Source organism: Cetorhinus maximus, chromosome 2 (assembly GCF_964194155.1).
Source record: "Cetorhinus maximus chromosome 2, sCetMax3.hap1.1, whole genome shotgun sequence".
Taxonomy (NCBI): Eukaryota; Metazoa; Chordata; class Chondrichthyes; order Lamniformes; family Cetorhinidae; genus Cetorhinus; species Cetorhinus maximus.
Genome location: NC_135880.1, coordinates 74,757,967 through 74,781,578, shown reverse-complemented (window position 1 = coordinate 74,781,578; position 23,612 = coordinate 74,757,967). Strand labels below are relative to the sequence as shown.

The window sequence follows — 23,612 nt, the reverse complement described above, 5'->3', positions numbered from 1 at the left end:
ATTAGAGTTGGAGATTTCAGATAGTTCTGACCCACTTAACAGAAAAGCTACCCAGGAAAAGTTAGAAGGATTAAAACCAGTTCCAACTCCTGGATAACTAAACTACTGACCCATTGGGCGCCCTGATTACCGCCCCTGGCCACCCAGCATCACCGCCCCAGCCCCACCACTCCCGACCCAAATACTCCCCTGAACCCCTGACAACACCCTGGACCACTAGACTACATCCCGGACCCCCGACTACCCTCCTGAACCAACTAATCAACCCCCAACCTTATAACGCCCCCAGACCACAAGGCTACCCCGAACCCCAATTACACATCCCGAAATGCCTAACCCACCTTAACCCCTCACCCACCCACCTGCCACCCTACCCCTCATCCACTTATCTGCCACCCTACCCCCTCACCCACCTACCTTCCACCTTATCCCCTCATCCACCCACCTGCCACCATACCCCCTCACCCATTCACCTGCCATCCTGATCCCTAACCCACTTACACATTTACCTTCTCTCCGTAGTATCTCAAAGTGGTTTTGAGACCTTTAAACTAACCAGAATATGGCAGCTGGCATAAAAAGGCGGTGTGGCTTGGCTTCCCCCGACAATCCTGCACTACGAAGGAAGGACTCCCAGAACAGGTATGCTCCACATTTCTGAAGAGGCACAGTTCGGAATTCTGGGTGAGAAATGCGAAGCTCTGGTGCAAGCTAAGTAAATAGGGGCAGAGTGGCAATTCGACAGTGATTGCCACTCTGTGGAAGAGTCAGCCCATTATGAAACCTGCTGCACTAGAATGCCCATAAGGAACATTATCATGTGCAGCATCTCTAAAAATGACTAGCTTCATGTTATCTGGGTCACCTAAGAATGGGAACTTAAGTATTTATCCAGATTTGATTTTTTTTACTGTTTTAGTAGGTCTTAAAAATACGAACAAGGAGCAGGAGTAGGCCATTCAGCCCTTCAAGCCTGCTCTGCTGTTCAATATGATCATGGCTGATCTGATAGTAACCTGAAAACTGCATCCCACCTACCCCTGATAACCTATCACCCCCTTGCTTACCAGGAATTTATCCACCTCTGCTTTAGAAATGTTTAAAAACTCTGCTTCCACCACCTTTTCAGGGAGAGTATCTTGGGGGATGTGTCCGGTCTCCAAGGATCCAAAGGCTGATAGGTCTGGACCAGAATTCTGAACAGAATTCTGAATTCTCCTAAACTTGGCTTCAAATTTCTTGATGATTTGGAGATCAATTCCATACTTCTGTGCTGGACTACATTGGATTACACCCTCAGCTAAAACTCAGCTACTGCATCTGTTTGGCTGCTCTGTTGCTTATACTTTAAATTAATTTTTAATAGCTTACAGCCCTTTCCCCCTCACTGCTTTAACCAACAGACTGAGCTACTGAAATCACCTATTGAGCAGTGACTGGCCACTGCTGTACTGGCGTTTCAGCTTCATTTCTGTTCCTGACCAGAGGCTCACTCACCTGGGATGAAGACCTGCTTCTAAATCTTATGGTGACCTCCAACTTTGCCAACATCTTTTTGCACTGCAACTAACTCTGTACACCTCATGGGTCTTCAAACCCCTAGGATTATCTTGACCAACTTGACCTTTACTCATGATCAATACAAGGAAACATTCAGATAACTGAATACAGCTACTGTAGCTGAATAAGCCAGCGTGGATGTTGCTCAAGCATTCTTAGGAATATACGTTGCCAAAACTTGTGCCTCTATCACATGGGAATGCAAGGAAACATATAAAAACAACAAAACTAGATTCTCTGTGCCTGAAAGAAATGAGCCCCATCATGCACCTGTTTTTGTAACCTAAAGCTGTTTTACACCGTGTCAGAGCTGTACTAGTGCTCGCAATTTCCACATGCACAGGTTTTCAGCAGCCAGTTGTAAAACTGTCTGGATTTACTAAAATCAGTATTTGTAAGCTCTGTTTTCAATGGGGTTTCTGGGCTGTCAGTGAAAATGACTTTTAGCAATTACATATTCAGCTGCATGAGACTCAAGCTCAAAAACCCATTGCACTAAACACTGGTTTTATGCAATACTAAAGCAGCTAGAGGTACTAACCTCTCTTTCTTATATATAAAATATAAGCAATCATTATAATAATGAAATAAATATGAAAACAATTTAGATCAGAATCTGGGTGACAGAGCAAGCTGGAATGACTGAACTATCTTCAATACTTTATATTAAAAGTATTAAGTCTATTTATGACATGTTTAACAGACACCCATGGAATCCTATTAGATCAGATTATTGTAGAGAGAAAATAAAAACTGAATATAGAGGAAAATTATTTAAATTAATCCTATAAATTAATATTACCTGGTCCCATAGTCCACAACGACCCACTCTTTAGCAGTTCCAGTGATCGCATCATGATGTTGGAAGAGGCCAAGATTTCGTCTTGCTTCTTTGAGCAGCTTATAGTTTTCAGATGAAGGAAACATTGCCATTTTATTGGATTTCTGAACACCCACTAATGCTAAAGAGTAAAGGATTTCTGCTGCCCTACATAGGAAAACAAAACACATAGCATTCATTTTTAATTAAAAAGGTCCAACAGCGTTTTCAATTGAGTGTCAAGCATATTATGCATCTGTATTAACTCAAAGAAAAATCCATAGTCGAGATGGAGAGATGGAGGTGTAGTGGTAATGTCACTAGACTAGTAATCCAGAAGCTCAGGCTAATGTTCTGGTGACATGGGTTTCAAATCCCACCAGGGCAACTGGTAGAATTTGAACTCAATTAATGAATCTGGAATAAAGAGCTAGGCTCAATGATAACTATCATTGATTGTTGTAAAAACTCATCTGGTTCACTAATGCCTTTTAGGAAAGGAAATCTGCCATTCTTATCTGGTCTGGCATGTGACTCCAGACTCACAGCAATGGACTCTTACCTGGCCTCTGAAATGGGCAATTCGGGATGAGCAACAAATGCTCGCCTTGCCGGTGATCCCCACATCCCATGAAAGAATAAAGGAAACAAAATGGGACTTTATATACCAATTTAATACTGCAAGTAAAAAAAAAGTTCATCACTCCAATTTAATGCATTAAATTAATTTCATTGCAAATGTTTAACTTAATCCCTAGGAGCATTTTGATTGCTTCATGAACCCTAAGTAGCTTGGAAAGGAAGGTCCTGTTGATTGCTATAATCCAACCAATACTAACACAATCCAGCCATTCCTGACTGAGTTAATCTATGGCAATGTGCAATTGTTTTTGCATATTAGTGTAATCCCATTAAAATACGATGGACTGCTACATTTTAATCTAATTATATTAAAACATTTCAATCTAGCCAGATTGAATTTGTCCCGTCTCTGCATTCCTTACGTATCATAGAGATCATGTAAAAAGAGAAAGACTTGCATTTATATACCACCTTTCACAACCACCAGATGCCCCAAAGCACTATACAGCCAATGAAATGCTTTGGAGCATAGTCATTGTTGCAGTGTAGGAAACATGGTAGGTAATTTTCACACATCATGTTCTCACAAACAAATGTTGGCCAGGACACTGGGAATTATTTTCCTGCTCCTCTTCAAAATAATGTGCTATAGCATTTTTTACATCCACCTTAGAGAACAGATGAGGCCTCAGTTTAACGTCTCATCCGAAAGACGGCACCTCCAATATGCAGCACTTCCTCGGTACTGCACTGGAGTGTCAACCCTGATTTTTGTGCTCAAGGCCAGAATTTTCCATTCGGGAGCCTAAGTCCGGTGGCGGGTGCAAAATTGGGAGCGATTTCCACCGGAGGAGGTGGGGGTGGCGGGGGGGGGGGGGTGGTGGGGGTATGGTCAGGATGGCTGACCACACATGTTCTTGTGCTATCCAGCGCATTACTGATGCATCTGTGAGAAGCTTGTCGAATCTCATGGCAGGGCAGGCAGGGAGTCGCTGTCCCAGCCATTACCTCATGGGGTCAAAGGTTGGGACGCCATATTTAAAGGGCATCTGAACAACCATTCATTCACTACAGGCCAGGAGCTTCAGTCTGGATATCCTTCAAGAGTCTATCAACGAGAATGTCCCAGAGCAATGTGTGGCCCCGCAGTTCAGAAAATCTCCCTGCAGATTCTCCTCCAGGCCTTCGAGGAAAGGCAGGAGATGCTGTTTCCCAGGGATGGAAGCAGGAGGCTTTTCCATCTGACCACGGCAGCCTGAACAGAGGTTGCAGTGGAGATTAGCACCCATACAGCCCTCCAAAGAAACACCCAGTAGTGCAGGAAGAGGATGAATGATCTGCTGCACTCTGCCAGGCTAAGTGGAATCATCTCCTCACTGAAAACTGACACTCATAAGCACATCAGGCAGTCTATGTGTGTGAGTGCACAGGGATGTCAGGCAGGTGTTTGGGTTGCAGCATTCACCAGCAGCAGCACGAAAAATGTGCCAGGCACTTCATGCTCTCAATCTTCGATCCATTGCAGGACATTCTGCTTATTAATCACTTACTAGGGAGGGCTTAGCAGCTGCCATAAGCATGCATGCTCCTAAACAGCTCATGCAATGAGTGGGATGACAATCAATTCTGCTGTCTTTCTGCAGGACAAGAACGCACACCATAAGTGGAAGCAGTCTAAGATCGAAGGTGACATTCTGGACATTCGAGTCAGAATCACAGAATTTTAATGGCACAGAAGGAGGCCATTCGGCCCATTGTGTCTCTGCTGGCTTTCCAAATAAGCACTATGACCTAGTGCCATTGCCCTGCCTTTTCCCTATACCCCTGCACACTGTTTCTATTCAAATAATCATCTAATGTTCTCGTGAATGCCTTGATTGAACCTGCTTCCACCACACTTCCAGGCAGTGCATTCCAGACACAAACCACTCAGTGTGTGAAAAAGTTTTTCTCACGTCACATTTTCTCCTTTTGCAAATCATTTTAAATCTGTGTCCTCTCGTTCTTGATCCTTTTACGAGCGGGAACAGCTTCTCCCTATCTACTCTGTCCAGCTCCTCCATGATTTTGAACATCTCAATCAAATCTCCTCTTAGTCTTCTTCTCTCCAAGGAGAACCTCAACCTCTCCAATCTATCTTCGTAGCTGAAGTTTCTCATCCTTGGAACCATTCTTGTAAACCTCTTCTGCACTCTCTACCAATGTGTTCACAACCTTTCTATAATGTGGCTCCCAGAATTGTACACAATACTCCAGCTGAGGCCTAACGAGTGTACAGCATAATCTCCTTGCTCTTTTACTCTATGCCCCTAAATAAAGTCCAGGATACTATATGCTTTATTAACTGCTCTGTCCACCTTCAAAAGTCTATGCACATATGCACCCAGGTCTTTCTTCTCCTGCATCCCCTTCAACATTTAACCCCTTATATTATATTGTCTGTCCATGTTCTTTCTACCAAAACGCATCACCTCACACTTCTCCACAATGAACTTCATCTGCTACCTATCTGCCGACTCCACCAACTTGCCTATGTCCTTTTGAAGTTCTACACCATCCTCCTCGCAGTTTGCAACACTCCCAAGCTTTGTATCATCTGCAAACTTTGAAATTGTCTCCTGCACACCAAGATCTCAACCATTAAATATATCAGAAAAAGCAAGGGTCCCAATACCGACCCCTGGCGAACTCAACTACAAACCATCCTCCAGCCCAAAAAATATCCATTGACCATTACTCTCTACTTCCTATTCTTCAGCCAATTTTGTATCCGCATTGCTACTGTCCCTTTTATTCCATGAGCAATAACTTTTCTCACAAGTCTGTTGTGTGGCACTGTATCTAATGCCATTTGAAAGTCCATGTACACTACATCAATAGCATTAGCCTCATTGACCTTTTCTGTTACTACTTCAAAAAACTCCAGCAAGTTAGTTAAATACAATTTCCCCTTTAGAAATACATGCTGGCTCTTCCTTATCAACCCATAATTTTCCATGTGACTACTAATTCTATCCCGAATAATTGTTTCTAGAATCTTGCCCACCACTGAAGTTAAATTGACTGGTCTGTAATTGCCGGGCTTATCCTTACAACCTTTTTTGAACAAGGCCATAACGTTTGCAATTCTCCAGTCCTCTGACACGACTCCTGAGTCTAGGGAAGACTGAAAGGTTATGGCCAGTGCCCCTGCAATTTCTACTCTCACTTCCTTCAATATCCTTGGATGCATCTCATCCGGTCCCGGATCTGGCGAGCACATCACTGACATGGGTCCATAGTTGGCAGAGAAAGTGACAGCTGAGGTTCCTTACACTCGGAGGACTGCTGGAGACCAGGCCCCTGCTCAGCCCCATGCAGATGATGAGGCTAAGAGACATGTTGGAGATGTAGAGACAGGCAGGGGAACATCAGCCATATGAATTTAAGATTTAAATTTAAACCCAAAATTTTTCAGCATGATAAAGATGTCACTGGATAATGGTTTACTATGGGCGAGTGGCGATCGAGGGGCTGGAACATGATCTTCCCTGATCAATCTGCATGAAGGGACGATCTCGAGAGGTCAACTGGTATTCTTACGTTGCTCCTCCCTGTTTGGTTCTGCCTGAAAAGGCTCTTTGCCAGGTGACATGAGTGCATCCCTGTCAAGGTTAGTTTTGATATTGCTTCCAAGTTGCCATTTTCCCAAGGCTTGGGAAAAATGTCGATTCTACTTACAAGTGCCTGAGGTCGCGGGAGAATGGAGTACTATGCATGTTCTAATGCGTGCTTTTAGCATCAGGCTAAAGGCTATTAGCACAGTTCAGCGCATTTTTAAAAGTTCATTCATGGGATGTGGGCTTCGCTGGCTGGGCCAGCATTTATTGCCCATCCATAGTTGCCCTTGAGGAGGTGGTGGTGAGCTGCCTTCTTGAACCGCTGCAGTCCATATGGTGTAGGTACACCTACAGTGCTGTTAGGAAGGGAGTTCCAGGATTTTGACCCAGTGACAGTGAAGGAACAGCCACATATTTCCAAGTCAGGATGGTGAGTGACTTGGAGGGGAACCTACAGGTGGTGTTGTTCCCATCTATCTGCTGCCCTTGTCCTTCTAGGTGGCAGAGGTTGTGGGTTTGGAAGGTACTGTCTAAGGAGCCTTGGTGAATTCCTGCAGTGCATCTTGTAGATGGTACACACTGCTGCTCCTGTGTGTTGGTGGTGGAGGGATGTTAGTGGATGTGGTGCCAATCAAGCGGGCTGCTTTGTCTTGCACGGTGTCCAGCTTCTTCAGTGTTGTAGGAGCTGCACTCATCCAGGCAAGTGGGCAGTATTCCATCACATTCCTGACTTGTGCCTTGTAGATGGTGGACAGGCTTTGGGAAGTCAGGAGGCGAGTTACTCGTCACACAATTCCTAGCCTCTGACCTGCTCTTGTAACCACAGCATTTATATGGCTAATCCAGTTCAGTTTCTGGTCAGTGGTAACCCCCAAGATGCAAAGGATCAAACTGCCAGCAGGGCAGACATGAAGTAGTACAGTTTAATTCAGCTATCATAAATCAAGGTACATTAGAGTAAAGTATAATGTCTGTTACCAAAAGAGAGCTGGGGCCTTCCAGCCAGCAGAACCAAGAAGTAAAGGAAATGTATCAGCAGCTTACTCTGCGTGGAACCTGCTAGCTATCAGATTGTCACGAGCCTGTCTGCCCTATCATCCCTCTGTTTTGGCCACTGCATGTGGCTCAGCGACAGCCTGGCCCTCATCAGCTCAATCCACTTCACTGTCCTCATCATCAGAAAAGATATCTCGGTCATCCATGCCTCCCTCAAACAAGACATCCCCCCTTTGTAGCCTGAGGTTGTGCAGGGCGCAGCAGACAATGATGATCTGGGACAGTCTCTGTGGTGAGTATTGGAGAACTCCACCTGAACAGTCCAAACATCTGAACCTCATTTTTAGGAGGCTTATTGTCTGCTCAATCATGGACCTTGTGCGGGCATGTGCAGCACTATAGCTTTCCTCAGCAGCACTCTGCAGATGGTGAACTGGCATTATCAGCCAGGTCTTCTGGGGGTGTCCCTTATCCCTAAGGAGCCAGCCTTGCAATCGTCATGACCATTCAAAAATCTGTGGCACCTAGGAGTGGGTCAGAATGTAGGAGTTGTGAGTGCTCCCTGGGGACCGAGCACAAACATGTAGGATTTGCCTTCTGTGATCACATATCAGCTGCACAATCAAAAAGTGGAAATCTTTCCTGCTGATGAATGTGACTGGCTGTTGCCAGTTCATCCCCAGGACACCAACATTGAAAGTCTGACCCTGCCCTCTAGGACTATCTTTCTCTCACCATCTCTGCCCAGAAACCCACTTCCACACCCAGACACAGGACCTCCAGACCCAACAAGGTCCTACCCTCCATCCCATGTTGCTGCACCCTCACATTCCTTCACTGTCTCCCTCCCTGGCCCGGACAGTCTGTGTTCCTTACCCAGACAGTTTTCACCCTTCTCCTACCTCCCATGTCAAGTTTGTCCTTCTGGCATTTGATATAAGCAAGATTTGTGAATGGTCCACAAGAAGGCCAAAGCAGCGTCTACTCACCTCAAAGTCGTGGAAGAAGTCAACCTTGCCAGGTGTATGCCTCTTTATATATATATATTCTTTATTTGTTCATCCCTAATTGCCCTTGAACTGAGTGTCTTGCTAGGCCATTTCAGAGGGGAGTTAAGAGTCAACCACATTGCACAGTCACATTAAGGCAGACAAGGTAAGGATGACAGATTTCCTTTGCTAAAGGGCATTAGTGAACCAGATGGGCTTTTACAACAATCAATGATAGTTTCATGGTCACCATTACTGAGATGAGCTTTATATTCCAGGTTTATTAATTGAATTTAAATTCCACCAGCTGTCATTGTGGGATTTGAACCCATGTCCCCAGAGCATTAGTCTGGGCCTCTGGATTACTAGTCCAGTGACATTACTACTACGCCACCATCTGCTCCTATACTATTGTAAAATTGAAATTCCTAATTTCTGACTGGTGAGGAATTTAATTTGGAGGAGGAACTTAATTCTGACGAGGTGGCCTTTTAATGAGCATGCATGACATGCTAATGCATTGTTCGTCAGGAAGCTCAACCCACCTTTGAAGTCCCAAGAACTCAACTGCTGAATTCATCCTACTGTTGGGAAGCTGGTTTTTGTCCTCCTGCCAAATTAAGTTCACCCGCCCATCAAGATTCCCGCTGCTGGTGGGACCAGAAGATTCTGCCCCAAGACTTGAAGTAGGACTTGAACCCATACTTTCTGACTGGACGGTGAGAATGCTACCAATTGAGCCATAGCTGATACATGACATATTGATTGATATGATATATAGTAATATGTGAACCATATAGTGAACCATAAGGACCAGGAAGGTCTCAATTCGGGTGTGTCTTTAAATAGTGTAGTTGAGGAATCAGTGCGGGGACAATAATTGGTCTCAATAACCCCAGGATAGGGAGAAAATCGAAGTAAAACTTTTATTCTTGATCAATTCCAGGAATACAAGAATTTCTGGTGAAAAAAGGCCAAGGGACATCTAATTTGCAAATTACTATCCTGGCAGTTGCACGATGCAATGGAGTTGTCAACCAATTGTAGAACATAAGAACATAAGAAATAGAAGCAGGAGCAAGCTCCTCGAGGCTGCTCCGCCATTCAATAAGACCATGGCTGATCTGACTATGGCCTTAATTCCAGTTACATGTCTGCCTCCCATAACTCTCAACTCCCTTGTAGATCAAAAAATCTGTTTAATTCAGCCTTGAATATATTCAATAACGCAGCCTCCACTGCTCTCTGGGGCAGTAAGTTTGAGAAATTAACAAAATTCCTCCTCATCTCCATCTTATATAGAAGAAATCTTACTTTGAAACTGTGTCCCCTAGCTTTAGATTTGCCCACAAGGGGAAGCATCATCTCAGCATCTACCCTGTCTTGCACCCTCAGAATCTTATATGTTTCAATAAGATCAATTCCCATTCTTCTAAACTCCAATCAGTAAAGGCCCAACCAACTCAACCTTTCCTCATAAGACAACCCTTTCATCCCAGGAATCAGCCGAGTGAACTTTCTCAGAACTGCCTCCAGTGCAAGTATATCCCTTCTTAAATAAGGAGAACAAAATTGTATGCAGTACTCCAGGTGTGGTTTCACCAACACCCTGTACGTTGTAGCAAGACTTCCCTGCTTTCATACTCCATCCTCCTTGCCATAAAGGCTAACAATCTATCTGCCTTCCTAATTACCTCTGTCACTGAAGGTGGGCTGAGGTAATGATTTTGTCACATTTGCTAGTCTGTTTGTAAACAAGATATCTCAAAAAACTAATGAACAATTAGTACACAGATAGTGTATGCTCAAGGAGAACTGATTAGTTTTTGGTGAAGATCCGGGTCTTGGATATTTTTAAAGGATTCGTCAGCATTGATTGATAGGGTGAATTGACTTTCTTTTAGAATGTTATTTTATTTAGAATGTCGTTGATTGTTTTGGCTTGTTGTAGATTGGCTCAGTTGTTGTGGTGCAATTTATTGCAATTGTTCAATTCTGAGCAGAGTTTTCAGAGCAGGTTGCTGGATGTGGGTTGTCCTGAAGCCTCCCCATTATATCATTAGCAAATTTGGCTACAATACACTTGTCCTTTCATATAATCATTAATATAGATTGTAAATAGATGAGCCCCAGCACTGATACCTGTGGCACTCTACTGGATATAGTTTGCCACCTGAAAATGACCCATTTATCATGATTCTCTGTTTTGTGTTAGTTAGCCAATCTCCTATCCATGCTAATATTTTACCCCAACGCATGAACTCTTATGTTGTGTATTACTCTTTCATGTGGCACCTTATTGAATGGTTTCTTTGGAAATCCAAATACACACTTCCTGGTTCCCCTTTATTCCCCCCTGCTTGTTACATCCTCAAAGATCTCTAATAAATTTGTCAAACATGATTTCCTTTTCATAAAACCATGTTCACCCAGCTTTATTGTATTTTGATTTTCTAAATGTGCTGCCATTTCAATAACTGAATTCTGATTGACATCTGAATCTATTTAGACCAAGTCCCCACAGGGAGCAGTAACTTTAAAAGAGGAAGGCCAGATCAGCAGTTAAACATCATTACCATGCTCCCAACACCAGACTACTCATGATCAATGTCACAGGAGATCAGCTATACTCTTTAAAAAGTTCCATTAACTTTTTCAAATCTTGTCCAATTTATTTTCTAACAGACTGACGTTAGTAGCAGTGTTGAAAAAAATGACAAATTGATTTAACTTAAATTAATTCATTAGCAGTTTCACAAATAGACTATCATTATCATTAAAAATATTGATTATTTGGTCCTAAATTAGTAATGTTTTGATAATTATTCCACTGAGAGCACAGACTGAAAATATTTAATAGCTTAAATAATCTTATCACACAAAGTTTGTTTGTATATGTTTAAATGTTGGCCAGAACATACTGCTTTGCTCCAAATAGGGTTATGAGATCTTTTATGTCTAACCGGGAGGGCAGCCAGGATCTCGATATAAAATGTCATCTGAATAATGGCATTTCTAATGACATAGCACTCACTAAGTAGTGAACTAAAGAATCAGCCAATGTAATTGGCAGGGGTATTGAGTATAAAAGCTGGGAAGTCATGCTGCAGCTGTATAGAACCTTGGTTAGGCCACACTTGGAATATTGCATGCAATTCTGGTCGCCACATTACCAGAAGGATATGGAGGCGTTGGAGAGGGTGCAGAGGAGGTTTACCAGAATGCTGCCTGGTCTGGAGGTTACTAACTATGAGGAGAGGTTGGAGAAACTCGGATTGTTCTCACTAGAGCGACGGAGATTGAGGGGTGACTTGATAGAAATTTACAAAATTATGAGTGGCATGGACAGAGTAGTTAGTCAGAAGCTTTTTCCCAGGGTGGAAGAGTCAATTACTAGGGGACATAGATTTAAGGTGAGAGGAGAAAACTATAGAGGAGATGTGCGGGGCAAGTTTTTTACGCAGAGGGTAGTGAGCGTCTGGAATTCGATGCCAGAGGAGGTGGTGGAAGCAGGTACGATGATGGTGTTTAAGAGGCAGCTTGACAAGTACATGAATAGGATGGGAATAGAGGGATACGGACCCCGGAAGTGCAAAATGTTTTAGTTGACGGGCAATATGATCGGCGCAGGCTTGGAGGGCCGAAGGGCCTGTTCCTGTGCTGTACTTTTCTTTGTTCTTTGTTTTGTTCTTTGTAATGTATTCAAGTCTTTGGACTGGTCTTAAGCCCACAACCTTCTGACTCAAAGTTAAGTGTGTAACCACCAAGTCAAAGCTAACATTAAAAATAATATGAATGGAAATTAATAAAAACATTAAAATCAACAGTGTGTTTATATGCCAGTGCAGTTCAAAGTGTTTATAATAAAAATTGTATTTTTTGCCTGTCACTTTAAAATGTAGCTTAAAACTCAGTCCTTGTACAAAGTGAGTGTAGCAGCTTGTTTGACCCAAGGTTTTGCCTATTCATAGAACGTTACAAGGTTTGTTGTTGTCCTCAAGGTAACAGACTCCAGTGAAATCATGCCAACTTTTACGAATAGGTTAGGCAGGTGGAGGAGGAAAGGGAAGATTAAGTGACATCGGTACAGGATGGGCACATGTAATTATAAATAGTGCTCATGTAGAGGATAAGCACCAAGAGACTGTTTGGACCAAATAGCCTGTTTTGGTGTTGTAATTTCCAAGCACTTATGTGTAAAGCAAGAAATAATAATAATAACAGAAAATACTGGAAATTTTCAGCAGTTTTGGCAGTATCTGTGGAGAGAGAAACAGAGTTAATGTTTCAGGTTGTGTTTTAGTTCATCAGAACTGACAAAAGATAGAAATTTAAGAAGTAAAATGGTGGAGGGTGGAATAAAAGCAAGAGGAAAGATCTGTGATAAAGCGGAAGACAGGAGGCATTAAATGACAAAAAAGTTGGTGAGACTAGCCAAAGGGATTGGTAATGGAATGAACACAGAAACAAAAGGTTGACCCAGTAGAGGTGTGAATTGCAGAATAATGCACAGCTGCCATCCGAAAGCAAAAACGAAACAACAAAGTTAAGAACGAAACCTACAAAGAAAAGGTGACAAAATGGGGCAACAGGTGGTCTGATATTGTTGAATTCACAGTTGAATTCAGAAGGCTGTAAAGTGCCTAACTGAAAGATGGAGTGTTGTTCCTCAAGCTTGCGTTGAGCATCACTGGATCACTGCAGTAGGCTGGGAACAGAGATGCCAGCAAGAGAGCAAAAATGACAAGCCACTGGAAGCTAAGGGTCTTCCTTGTAGACTGAGAAGAGTTGTTCTGCAAAGCAGTCACTCAATTTGCTTTTGGTCTGTAGAGGACACTGCAGCGAATACAGTATACTAGATTCAAAGAAGTACATGTAAATTGCCACTTCATCCAGAAAGGGTGTTTGGGGCCTGGGATGGTGAAGAGGGAGGAGCTAAAAGAGCAGGTACTATGTCTCCTGCGCTTACATGGAAAGGTGCTGTGGGAAGGGGATGGAGTGTTGTGATAGCAGATAGGCCAAGATTTTTTAAAAATTCATTTACAGGATGTGGGTTTCACTGGCTGGGCCATCATTTATTGCCCATCGCTAGTTGTCCTTGAGAAGGTGGTGGTGAGCTGCCTTCTTGAACCGCTGCAGTCCATGTGGTGTAGGTACACCCACAGTGCTGTTAGGAAGAGAGTTCCAGGATTTTGACCCACTGACAGTGAAGGAACAGTGATATATTTCCAAGTCAGGATGGTGAGTGACTTGGAGGGTAACTTCCAGGTGGTGGTGTTCCCATCTATCTGCTGCCCTTGTCCTTCTAGATGGTAGTGGTCATAGGTTTGGAAGGTGCTGTCTAAAGGGCATTGGTGAATTCCTGCAGTGCATCTTGTAGGTGGTACACACTACTGCTACTGTGCGTCGGCGGTGGAGGGAGGGAATCTTTGTGGACAGGGTGCCAATCAAGCGGGTTGCTTTGTCTTGGATGGTGTTAAGCTTCTTGAGTGTTGTGGGAGCTGCACTCATCCAGGCAAGTGGGGAGTATTCTATCACACTCCTGACTCCCGTCTTGTAGATGGTGGACAGGCTTTGGGTGTCAGGAGGTGAGTTACTCATCACAGGATTCCTAGCTTCTGATCTGCTCTTGTAGCCATAGTATTTATATGGCTAGTCCATTTCAGTTTCTGGTCAATGGTAACCCTCAAGGATGTTGATAGTGGGGGATTCAGTGATGGTAATGTCATTGAACGTCAAGGGCCGATGGTTATGTTTTCTCTTGTTGGAGATGGTCAGTGCCTGGCACTTGTGTAGTGCGAATGTTACTTGCCACTTATCAGCCCAAGCCTGGATATTGTCCAGGTCTTGCTGCATTTGGACATAGACTGCTTCAGTATCTGAGGAGTCATGAATGGTGCTGAACATTGTGTAATCATCAGCAAACACCTCCACTTCTGACCTTATGATGGAAGGAAAGTCACTGATGAAGCAGCTGAAGATGGTTGTGCCGAGGACACTACCCTGAGGAACTCCTGCAGTAATGCCATGGAGCTGAGATGACTGACCTCCAACAACCACAACTATCTTCCTTTGTACCAGGTATGAATCCAACCAACAGAGAGTTTTCCCCCTGAATCCCATTGAATCCAATTTTGCTAGGGCTCCTTGATGTCGCACTCAGTGAAGTGCTGCCTTGGTGTCAAGGGCAGTCACTCTCACCTCACCTTGGAAGTTCAGCTCTTTTGTCCAAGTTTGAACCGAGGCTGTAATGAGGTCAGGAACTGAGTAGCCCTGGCGAAACCCAAACTGGGCATGAGGGAGCAGGTTATTGCTATGCAAGTGCTGCTTGATAGCACTGTTGATGACCCCTTCCATTACTTTACTGATGATTGAGTGTAGACTGATGGGGCGGTAATTGACTGGGTTGGATTTGTCCTGCAGGGGAATAGTCGCTTTGAAAAGGAGGGAAGGGGAAGATGTGAGATGTGTTTGGTGGTGGCATCATGCTGGCGGTGGCGGAAATGGCGGAGGATGATCCATTTAATATGCAGGCTGGTGGTGTCGAAAGTGAGGGCAAGGGGGACCCAATGTGGTTCTGGGAAGTAGAGGAAAGGGTGAGAGCAGAAGTGTGAGAAAAGGATTGGATACAGTCGAGGGCCCTGTCAACCATAGCAGGGAATAATCACAGCTGAGGACAAAGGAGGACGTATCAGAAACAATTAGAGGAATCTGTAAAGCAAGACCGGTTGTTTGAATACAAGAAATTGAGGAGTTGAAAGACCTATGGGAAAGGTCAATTAGAAATCTCAAAAGTAGCCAAGAACTGTTATTTGAAAAGGAAGAATGTGCAGGGATATGGGTAGAAGGCAGGAGAATGGCACTAAGTAAATTGCTAATTCAGAGAGCTGGTACAGGCATGATGGGCCGAATGGCCTCCATCTGCTCTGTAAAAATTCTGTGATTCTGCAAAGAACATGCCTGAAACTCTTAAAAGGGGCAGATTTAAATTCTTGAAAGATAAGAAAAATATTATACATACTTGAAAATAGTTTATAGAAGATTAGGTTAGTTTATAGAGTTACATTTTTTTTGTTATTGTGCTAATCTATGAATTTCATTTAAAATAAACTGTCTATTATAAACATGTTGGGCCAGATTTTGCTGTACTTACAATGGTGAGGCTATTAGTGCTGACCATTATTGCTAGGTAAAACTGATAGCATCTTCTGGCATCCATACAGACATGCACATTCAAGTTACTGTCAGTGATATGTTGCTCCTTTACAGGCTGCATCGTGGGTCCATATAATTATTTTTAACTAATCATAAGGTCTTCATAACATTTGTTTCAGTGGTGCATGTTACACTTTTGTGAAAATTGGACTAAAATTTAATGTTAGTTCTCTGAAAATTATTGCATTACTGAAGTTCTTTAGCATCTCAGAAATCAAAGTATCTAAGATGAAAGCATATGAATAGCTTGTTGGGCTAAGCTTAAGGCATGATTCGGAGGCCACTGAACAATGGCTAAGCTTTACTGTGATGCTTTAGATCTGAAGTGGAGACTGAAGTGGAATTTTATGAAGGCATAAGATAGCCAATATCTAACAGCAATTACAAAACATAATGTACTATTCATTGCTGAAAAGAGAGACATATTGCCAAAGCTTTTCATCTTGTGTTTATCCTGATGAGTGCAAAATGAAAAGTTTCAACAACTTAGCTCTTTTTTCGGCAATATTCAAGTTCTGTACTACCAAGAAACTCTATGAACTGTTCACTTTGCAGAAATATTACTGAAGACTTTCTTGAAAGTTTGGGGAATTGGGATGCACCCACGAGAATAACCTGAATTATAGAGCGGGAATAAACTATGATAGAGAGCATAAAAAAAGCAACAATGTTTTTAGAACAATTAAACTGTTTCCTACAACTGAAACAGAATTTACATTTTTTTTTACTATGGCCAGAATTTTCCAGCCCCCAGCCCGCGATGGGTTCCCCCGCGATGGGGCCAATGGCCCAATGAAATCTCCGTTCACATTAGCGGGACCGGAAGATCCCGCCAGCGTGAGGGGCTGGAAAATTCTGGCCCGTGAAACCATTACTATTGTAAAGACCAGAAAACAGACAATTTTTGACCATGTGAAAGCCTAAATAATTATGTTTCCATAAAACAGTCCAAGCTTTTCCAGTGATACTGTTCCTAAGAGATTGGAATAGCGTTTTCCTAATTACATCCCCATTATTGTTATCACTTGGGAGGCCAAGCAAGCAGGGGATAATATTTAAAGGCGTCCACATTGGCAATGAATCTAGTTGTGTGAGTATATATGTATATACTTAATGAGAGAAAGGTGATCTCCACTGTCTGACTGTCTTCCATCTTCCTTTCTCTTTCTGTGCCTCACATACCTTTTCTCATTGTTCTCTGCAATATTCATAATCTTCAAGAAACTATAGGATTGCACATGCTTGCATCCTACATTTTCAGGATTAATATTGGTGATTAATGTTGAAGAACATTTATCTGTGGGTTGCAATTTACCACCTTATTATTTTGTTTTTGGAATAAATATAACACATTAAATTTACAACAATTATTTGTAGGCCATTTGCTTGGCCAATATTGAAGGATATAATTATTTGAAATTCCCTGAAAAAGCAACATGGGTCCATATAATTATTTTTAACTAATCATAAGGTCTTCATAACATTTGTTTGAGTGGTACATGTTACACTTTTATGAAAATTGGACCAATATTTAATGTTAGTTCTCTGAAAGTTATTGCATTACTGAAGTTCTGCATCATCGTAGAAACTGAAGTATCTAAGATGAAAGCATATGAATAGCTTGTTGGGCTAAGCTTAAGGCATGATTCGGAGACCACTGAACAATGAAAATTTGCAGAGGCTGGATTGGGTTGAGAATCCTGCAGTGGGTTTGCAACAGTGTTGGGATTATGAGACAGAGGAGTTCACAGGTGTTCGAGTGAAAGGTCATGAATGGCCAACTAACCCTTTGATGAGACTACACTTTTGGACATAAATTCATGTCAGTTCTTAAGAAAAATAGATTAAGCACCTGAGTATATGTTAGGTGGTCAGAAAGTATGCTGGGTTGAAGCTGCTGGCTGGAAGGCTGGATGGTAAAGTTTGCTTTTTTTGTGAATTATTGATTTTTGTATGCATTTATTCTGTTGTGAATTCTATATTAAGGGTACATGCGGGATGCATGATGTACTCTAAGTGTACCACACTAAATTTTTTGGACAAAATTACATTTCCACAGAAACATGGGCCAAACCTCCAACTAGTGTTGGAAAGTGCTAGCCAACAGAAATGAGAAGAAATAAATACCTACTTACCTGGTCTTGAAAATAACGTTGACACTTCCGTTCGCCAGAGCTGCTTGGGGGGGTGAGGGGTGTCGGACGTCGGGTGGCGGGGTGGGAGTTCAGAAGTCCGGGGTGGGGTTCGGAAGTCCAGGACTGTGGGTGGGGGTGGAGGGTGCCAAGGTCGGAGGGGTGGTTTGAGAGTGTCCAAGGTGTCAGAGGTCGAGGGGAATGGGGGGAGTCCCATGGCGGGGGTATCGGGGGTGTGGGAGAGTCCCATGGGGTCTGTCTCGGTCTTTATAATAGTTACTCAGAAGTTATATGAGGTTTTAATTTTTCTAACTTTTTCTGGGTAACTATTGGTATAGACCCGGCAGAACTATCCAAAGTTTGCGATTTAAATGGCCGTTCAGATGGTTCCTAACACAGTGCAATTGTCCAGAGGAAGTGTGCATTTCTGGGCAATTGCCATGCAAACCCTTAACTGGGAGCTTCCCAGAGAGATTCCCAGCGCAAGTCTGACACTGGGGAGCACATAAGTTACAGGCAATGATTTCTGTTTATTTTAGATCATAATTTTCTTTATAGTATAAAAAGGGAGAGTACTTGAAACTTTAGTTTTCCTTCCAACATGACCATTCTCTTTTCAGCTCTGGAACATAAGGAAGATTCATAGTGAAACAGGAGTCTCAGCATGATTCCTCTTTCCTCATGAGAGAAAGTGACTTTTAGGGGGCATCTTGCTAATGAATACAAAATTAACTTAAGGGTAGAAAACAGTCAGTGCTAGTCTAACAACAGATATGTCAGAATGTGGAAGAGATAAGTGCTGAATGACTTGTCCCAATGACTGGTATAATCAAAGAATCATAGAAATTTACAGCACAGAAGGAGGCCATTTGGACTGTTATGTGTTTGCTGACCCTTTGAAGGAGCAGTTGGGCTTCGTCCCACATTCCTGCTTTTTGTCCATAACCCTGCACTTTCCTCATACTCAAGCACCTGTCCGAAGACCCTTTTAAAATTATTTATTGAATCAACTTCCACTACTTTTTCAGTTCGAGTGTTCCAGATACTGACAAATCTGAGTGAAAAAAATTCTTCTCATCTGCCTTCTGGATCTTTTGCCAATGATTTTGAATCTATGACCTCACTAATAGTCTCACCGGGGGAATAACTTTTTTTTCTATCCACTATCTAAACATCTCATCTTGAAAACCTCTATTAGGTTACCTGCTAATTCCATCTGTTCCAAGGAGAATTATCCTAACTTTTCCAATCTCTCCTCATAACCGACACCTCTCATCCTTGGTAAAATCGTGGTAAACCTACTTAGAGCTCTTTCTAAGCCCTTTACGTCTTTCCTGAACTGCAGTGCCCAGCTGGAGCCTAATCAGTGATTTATAAAGTTCCAGGAGGGTATCTTTGCTTTTATATTCCATACCTCCATTTATAAACCCTAGTTACCCATGGCCTGAATTTTACCCTTCGTAGGCGGGTGCGATCAGAAGGCCAGCGACCAGTCGGGAAATGGGCCACCACCTGTGATAGACCCCCAACTGCGATTTCACACTGGCTGGCCAATTAAGGCCCGCCATGCATGAAACACGTCTTCCCAATGGTTGGGCAGAGTCATCAGGGGGCACGGTCCTGTCAGCCACCAAGTCCAATGGCGGCTTGGCGGTCAGTTTAAAAACAGCACAAGCAGGCTCCTTGAAGGCTTCCAGGGAAGAACATATCCTCTGCATTGTGAACAATGAAGTTATGGCATCAAGTGCAGCTGAAGATGCCAGGCGGGAGGGCAGGTTGGGTGGGCACTCGGCCCCCTGGTTTTCGGAAGAGTGCCTCGCAGTCGTGGAGGAGGTGGCTGCCAGGAGAGATACCGTTGCCCCCAGAGATGGAAGGAGGAAGCCACCGCACCTAACAAAAAGAGCTTGGGAGAAGGTGGCAGCGCAGGTCAACAGTCACGGCGTTGTACAGCATGGGTGCATTGCCACAAAAGGTTTAACAACCTGCTGTGTTCGGGAAGGGTGAGTACCGTGTTGGCATGGATCAGTGTGTTGAAGTGTTAAGGTCTGCCCATCCCTGTGGAGCTCAGGTGTGCTAGAGTCTGAGTGTCAACTGTCAATGACGCCAGAGCTGGCCAAGGGGGTGAGCCCTGGCTGCTTGGACTGAATGCCTTGCGGTTCGAGGACCACAATTCGGATGTACACTGCAAGGTGTTCCTCAGGTTGGCCAGGCTGATATGGCGCTACAGGTAGATAACGGACTCACCGTGCTCCTCTGGTCTTTCAGGAGAAATCAACCCATAACAACATTTAAAGGTCACAGACAGTTGGAGGCCCCCCCCCAAACCTCCTAATCCTATCCTGAGTCGAGGCGGACGCACACACCTCAGTTAACGATCGTGGAGAGGCTCAGGTGTCAGGCGAAGGTAAGGGTGCAGTGCACAGAGGTGAGAGTTTTAGATGGTGCAAACATTCTTGTGTAGTCTCATCATTGATGGGAGCCTCAAAACTGAATTCCCCTTTGACCACTGAAAGATGATGGCACCATGATGCAGATCTCCATTATCTCACCAGGGTGCCTGGTATGCACAGTGACAGTGTGATGACTTAAACTAATGACATGTTGTTGTTCTCCCTTAGATTCACCAGCACGCACTCAATCGCAAGACTCCAAAGGGCCACCCCTGACGCCAGAGGGTCGCTAGGCTTCACATGCACCCTGAGAGCGCCCTGAGAGGAACCTGCAGAGACTTCACATGTACCTGCGTCACACACGCCCTCTGAGCCAGGCACCAGCGCAGATACCAGCACCTCGGTGGGTGTTGGATCCTCGGTTAGAATGCCAGAGCACAAAGGTGAGGGCACTACACAATCACTTGAGGAGCAGGCAGAGGCAGAGTTCCCTAGGCGCTGGCAGTTGGAGGACTGCTGGAGACCAGGACGATGCTCAGTCGAAGGCAAATGATCAGCTTCTGCAGTCGTCCATTAGGTGGCAGATGCTGGATGTCCAGCGAGATGTGCGGGAGTATCTGGCAGAGGTCCATGAGGGTATGCATGCCATGGTCTCTGTGTGGAGGAGTCCATGCAGAGCATGAGCACTTCGTTGACCTTTTTGGCCGAGCTCACTGCCTCCTCCATTGATAGAGTGGCGACTCTCATGGAGAGGCAGCTCCAGGAACAGAATCAGGGGTTCCTGGGGTTGCGCTCGGACCTGCAAGCCCTCACACAGGCAATGATTTCAGGTGGTCAGTGCCAGTGTGGGAGATGGATGAGGCACCCAATAGCCCAGCTAGGTGCCCTTCCATCAATGGTGAGCAGGGAGATCCAGAGCAACATTGGTAGGCAAGCTGCTTGTCGTCTCTGCGGCTTCCTCTGAGGGCGCTCTGGATGATGGCAGCAGCTCTTCTGCCCCTCTGCCAGTGACTGTGGCATCTAATGAGGTGGTGATGACTGGGAAGATGCCAGTCGCGGCACTGGCCGCTCCCTCCCAGGCAGGGACAGCACAAGCTCCACTGGCCAGACCTCCAAGGCCAACAAGACAGCAGAGTCAGCTGTCTCCAATGCCACGGCCAATGAAGGGAGCAGTGTGGGGCGGGGTACCAAGATGTAGCGCCTGCAAATGTAAGCTTAAGGCACCATGGGCACAAGAGGGACTAGTAACGGGTGATCTGCTATTGTGTAATGCTTTGTTTACGTTTACTGGTCTGGGAATGAAGATCAGAGAAGGTGATGTTAATTTTTTTGGATTGTCAAAATGAGATTAATTTTGTTTTTATTGTAATGGCCTGAGTATGCTTCACCTTTATATTTTTTTGGTGCAGGGTACACCAGTATGTAATGCTGGACATGAATGGCTATAAACTTTATTGCACAGGCACTGAGTGGACTTTGGGTTCAAATTAAAGGGTCATTTCAGGGATGGAGGTGGCAGTGCTGGCATGAGGTGGAAGCAGATTTTTGGCAGCCTAGCTGAAGAAGCGTTGTATCAAAGCTCCCCTGGTGTCCCTGCCTCCCTGGAGGTTACAGAGGCCCACACCCTCAGCGTTCTCCTCACCGTGCTTCTCTTCTGACTCACTCCTGGATTCATCCTTTGTGGCCTGTGGAGCTGCGTCAAGGTCCTCTTCCTCCAGTGGGCCCCCCTTGCCAATACCAGATTGTGGAGAGTGCAGCATGCAACCACTATCAGTGTCACTGGCTCTGGGGGTATTGTGGTGCTCCCCCTGAACGGTCCAGGCATCGGAAGTGCATCTTCAGAAGGCTTATGGTCCTCTCTATCACTGCCCTTGTGGAGGCATGACTCCTATTATAACGCTGCTCTGCCTCTGTTCTTGAGTGGCTGAGAGGCATCATGAGCCACCTTTTCAACGGATAGCCCTCATCAAACAGTAGCCATCCATCCAGTCGATTGAATAGCCTTGAGACCTGGGAATGTCTGAGGATATGTGTGTCATGGGAGCTGCCAGGGTACCATGCACAGACTTGCAGAATCTACGTCCTGTGGTCACGCACTATTTGGTCATTCATGGAGTAGAATCTCTTCCTGTTGGTGAAGGCACCCAGCTAACCCGCTGACGCCTTGATAGCCATATGTGTGCAGTCGATTGCACCCTGGATGCGGGGGAACCCAGCAATCGCTGCAAACCCTCTAGTTCGCTCAGCCTGGCTGGCTTCGTCTGTACAAAAATGAATAAATATCATTACCCGCCTGAATAGAGCTTCTGTCACCAGCTTGACGCAACTATGGACAGCTGATTGGGACACTCCACAAAGATCCCCCGCTGACCCTTGGAAAGAACCGGAGGCATAGAAGTTGAGGGCCACTGTGATCTTCACAGCCACTGGCATGGGGTTTCCACCCACACGGTTGGATGTGATCTCAGTGCCCAATCACCTGACAAATGGAGGTCACGGTCTCCCTGAACAGGCAGAGCCTCCTTCGGCATTGCACTGCAGACATATTGAGGTAGCTGCATCGCTGCCTGTAAACTCTTGCAGTAGGATAGTGGCGTCTTCTGCAACCTCCTCCACCTTGGACTACCTGCTGGCCCTGCGTCCCTTGTGCCTGCGCCTCTCCTCCCATAGATCGCTACCCCTGGAAGCTGCATTGGGATACCTGGCCTCCTCTCCCTTCTGCCCCTCTTCCTCCTCAGAAGAGGTGCCACCAGCAGAGACCACAATCCCTATTACCAGGGTAACTGAAGGCTGTCTGATACCTGGAAGGGTTCACTAGGTCAAAATCTTCTGGGGGATCACTGGGCTAGTAATCCAGAGACTCAGCGTAATGCTCTGGGGACCGGGGTTCGAATCCCGCCACAGCAGATGGTGGAATTTGAATCAAATAAAAATCTGGAATTAAAGACTAATGATGACCATGAAACCATTGTCGATTGTTGTAAAAACCCACCTGGTTCACTAATGTCCGTTAGGGAAGGAAATCTGCCGTCCTTACCTGGTCTGGCCTACATGTGACTCCAGACCCACAGCAATGTGGGGGGTTTACCCTTAAGTGCCCTAGGGCAACTAGGGATGGGTAATAAATGCTGGCTGAGTCAGCGACACCCACATCCCATGAACGAATATAAAAAAAAGACACCAACGAGTCCTGAAATGAAGCCTAGAAATGCTAAGAATGAAGCTCAGAATGGAAATGAAGCTGTCAAGTTCAAATAAGCAACCAGCAGCAAACTATCTCCTAAACTTCTCACTACTCACACTGTCAATGATGCTGAACCATTTTATCC

General features: G+C 44.5%; 1 protein-coding gene across 4 annotated transcripts in view; it reads right to left on the bottom strand.

Annotated features, from left to right (window-relative positions):
* Positions 1–23,612, bottom strand: part of man2a1 (mannosidase, alpha, class 2A, member 1) — a 273,921-nt gene that overhangs the window by 120,070 nt on the left and 130,239 nt on the right. For all 4 annotated transcript variants that reach the window (XM_078566067.1, XM_078566076.1, XM_078566084.1 and 1 more), the window contains one exon: positions 2,363–2,548. In XM_078566067.1, coding sequence (XP_078422193.1) covers positions 2,363–2,548 — 186 coding nt within the window. The remainder of the gene's footprint in view (positions 1–2,362; positions 2,549–23,612) is intronic.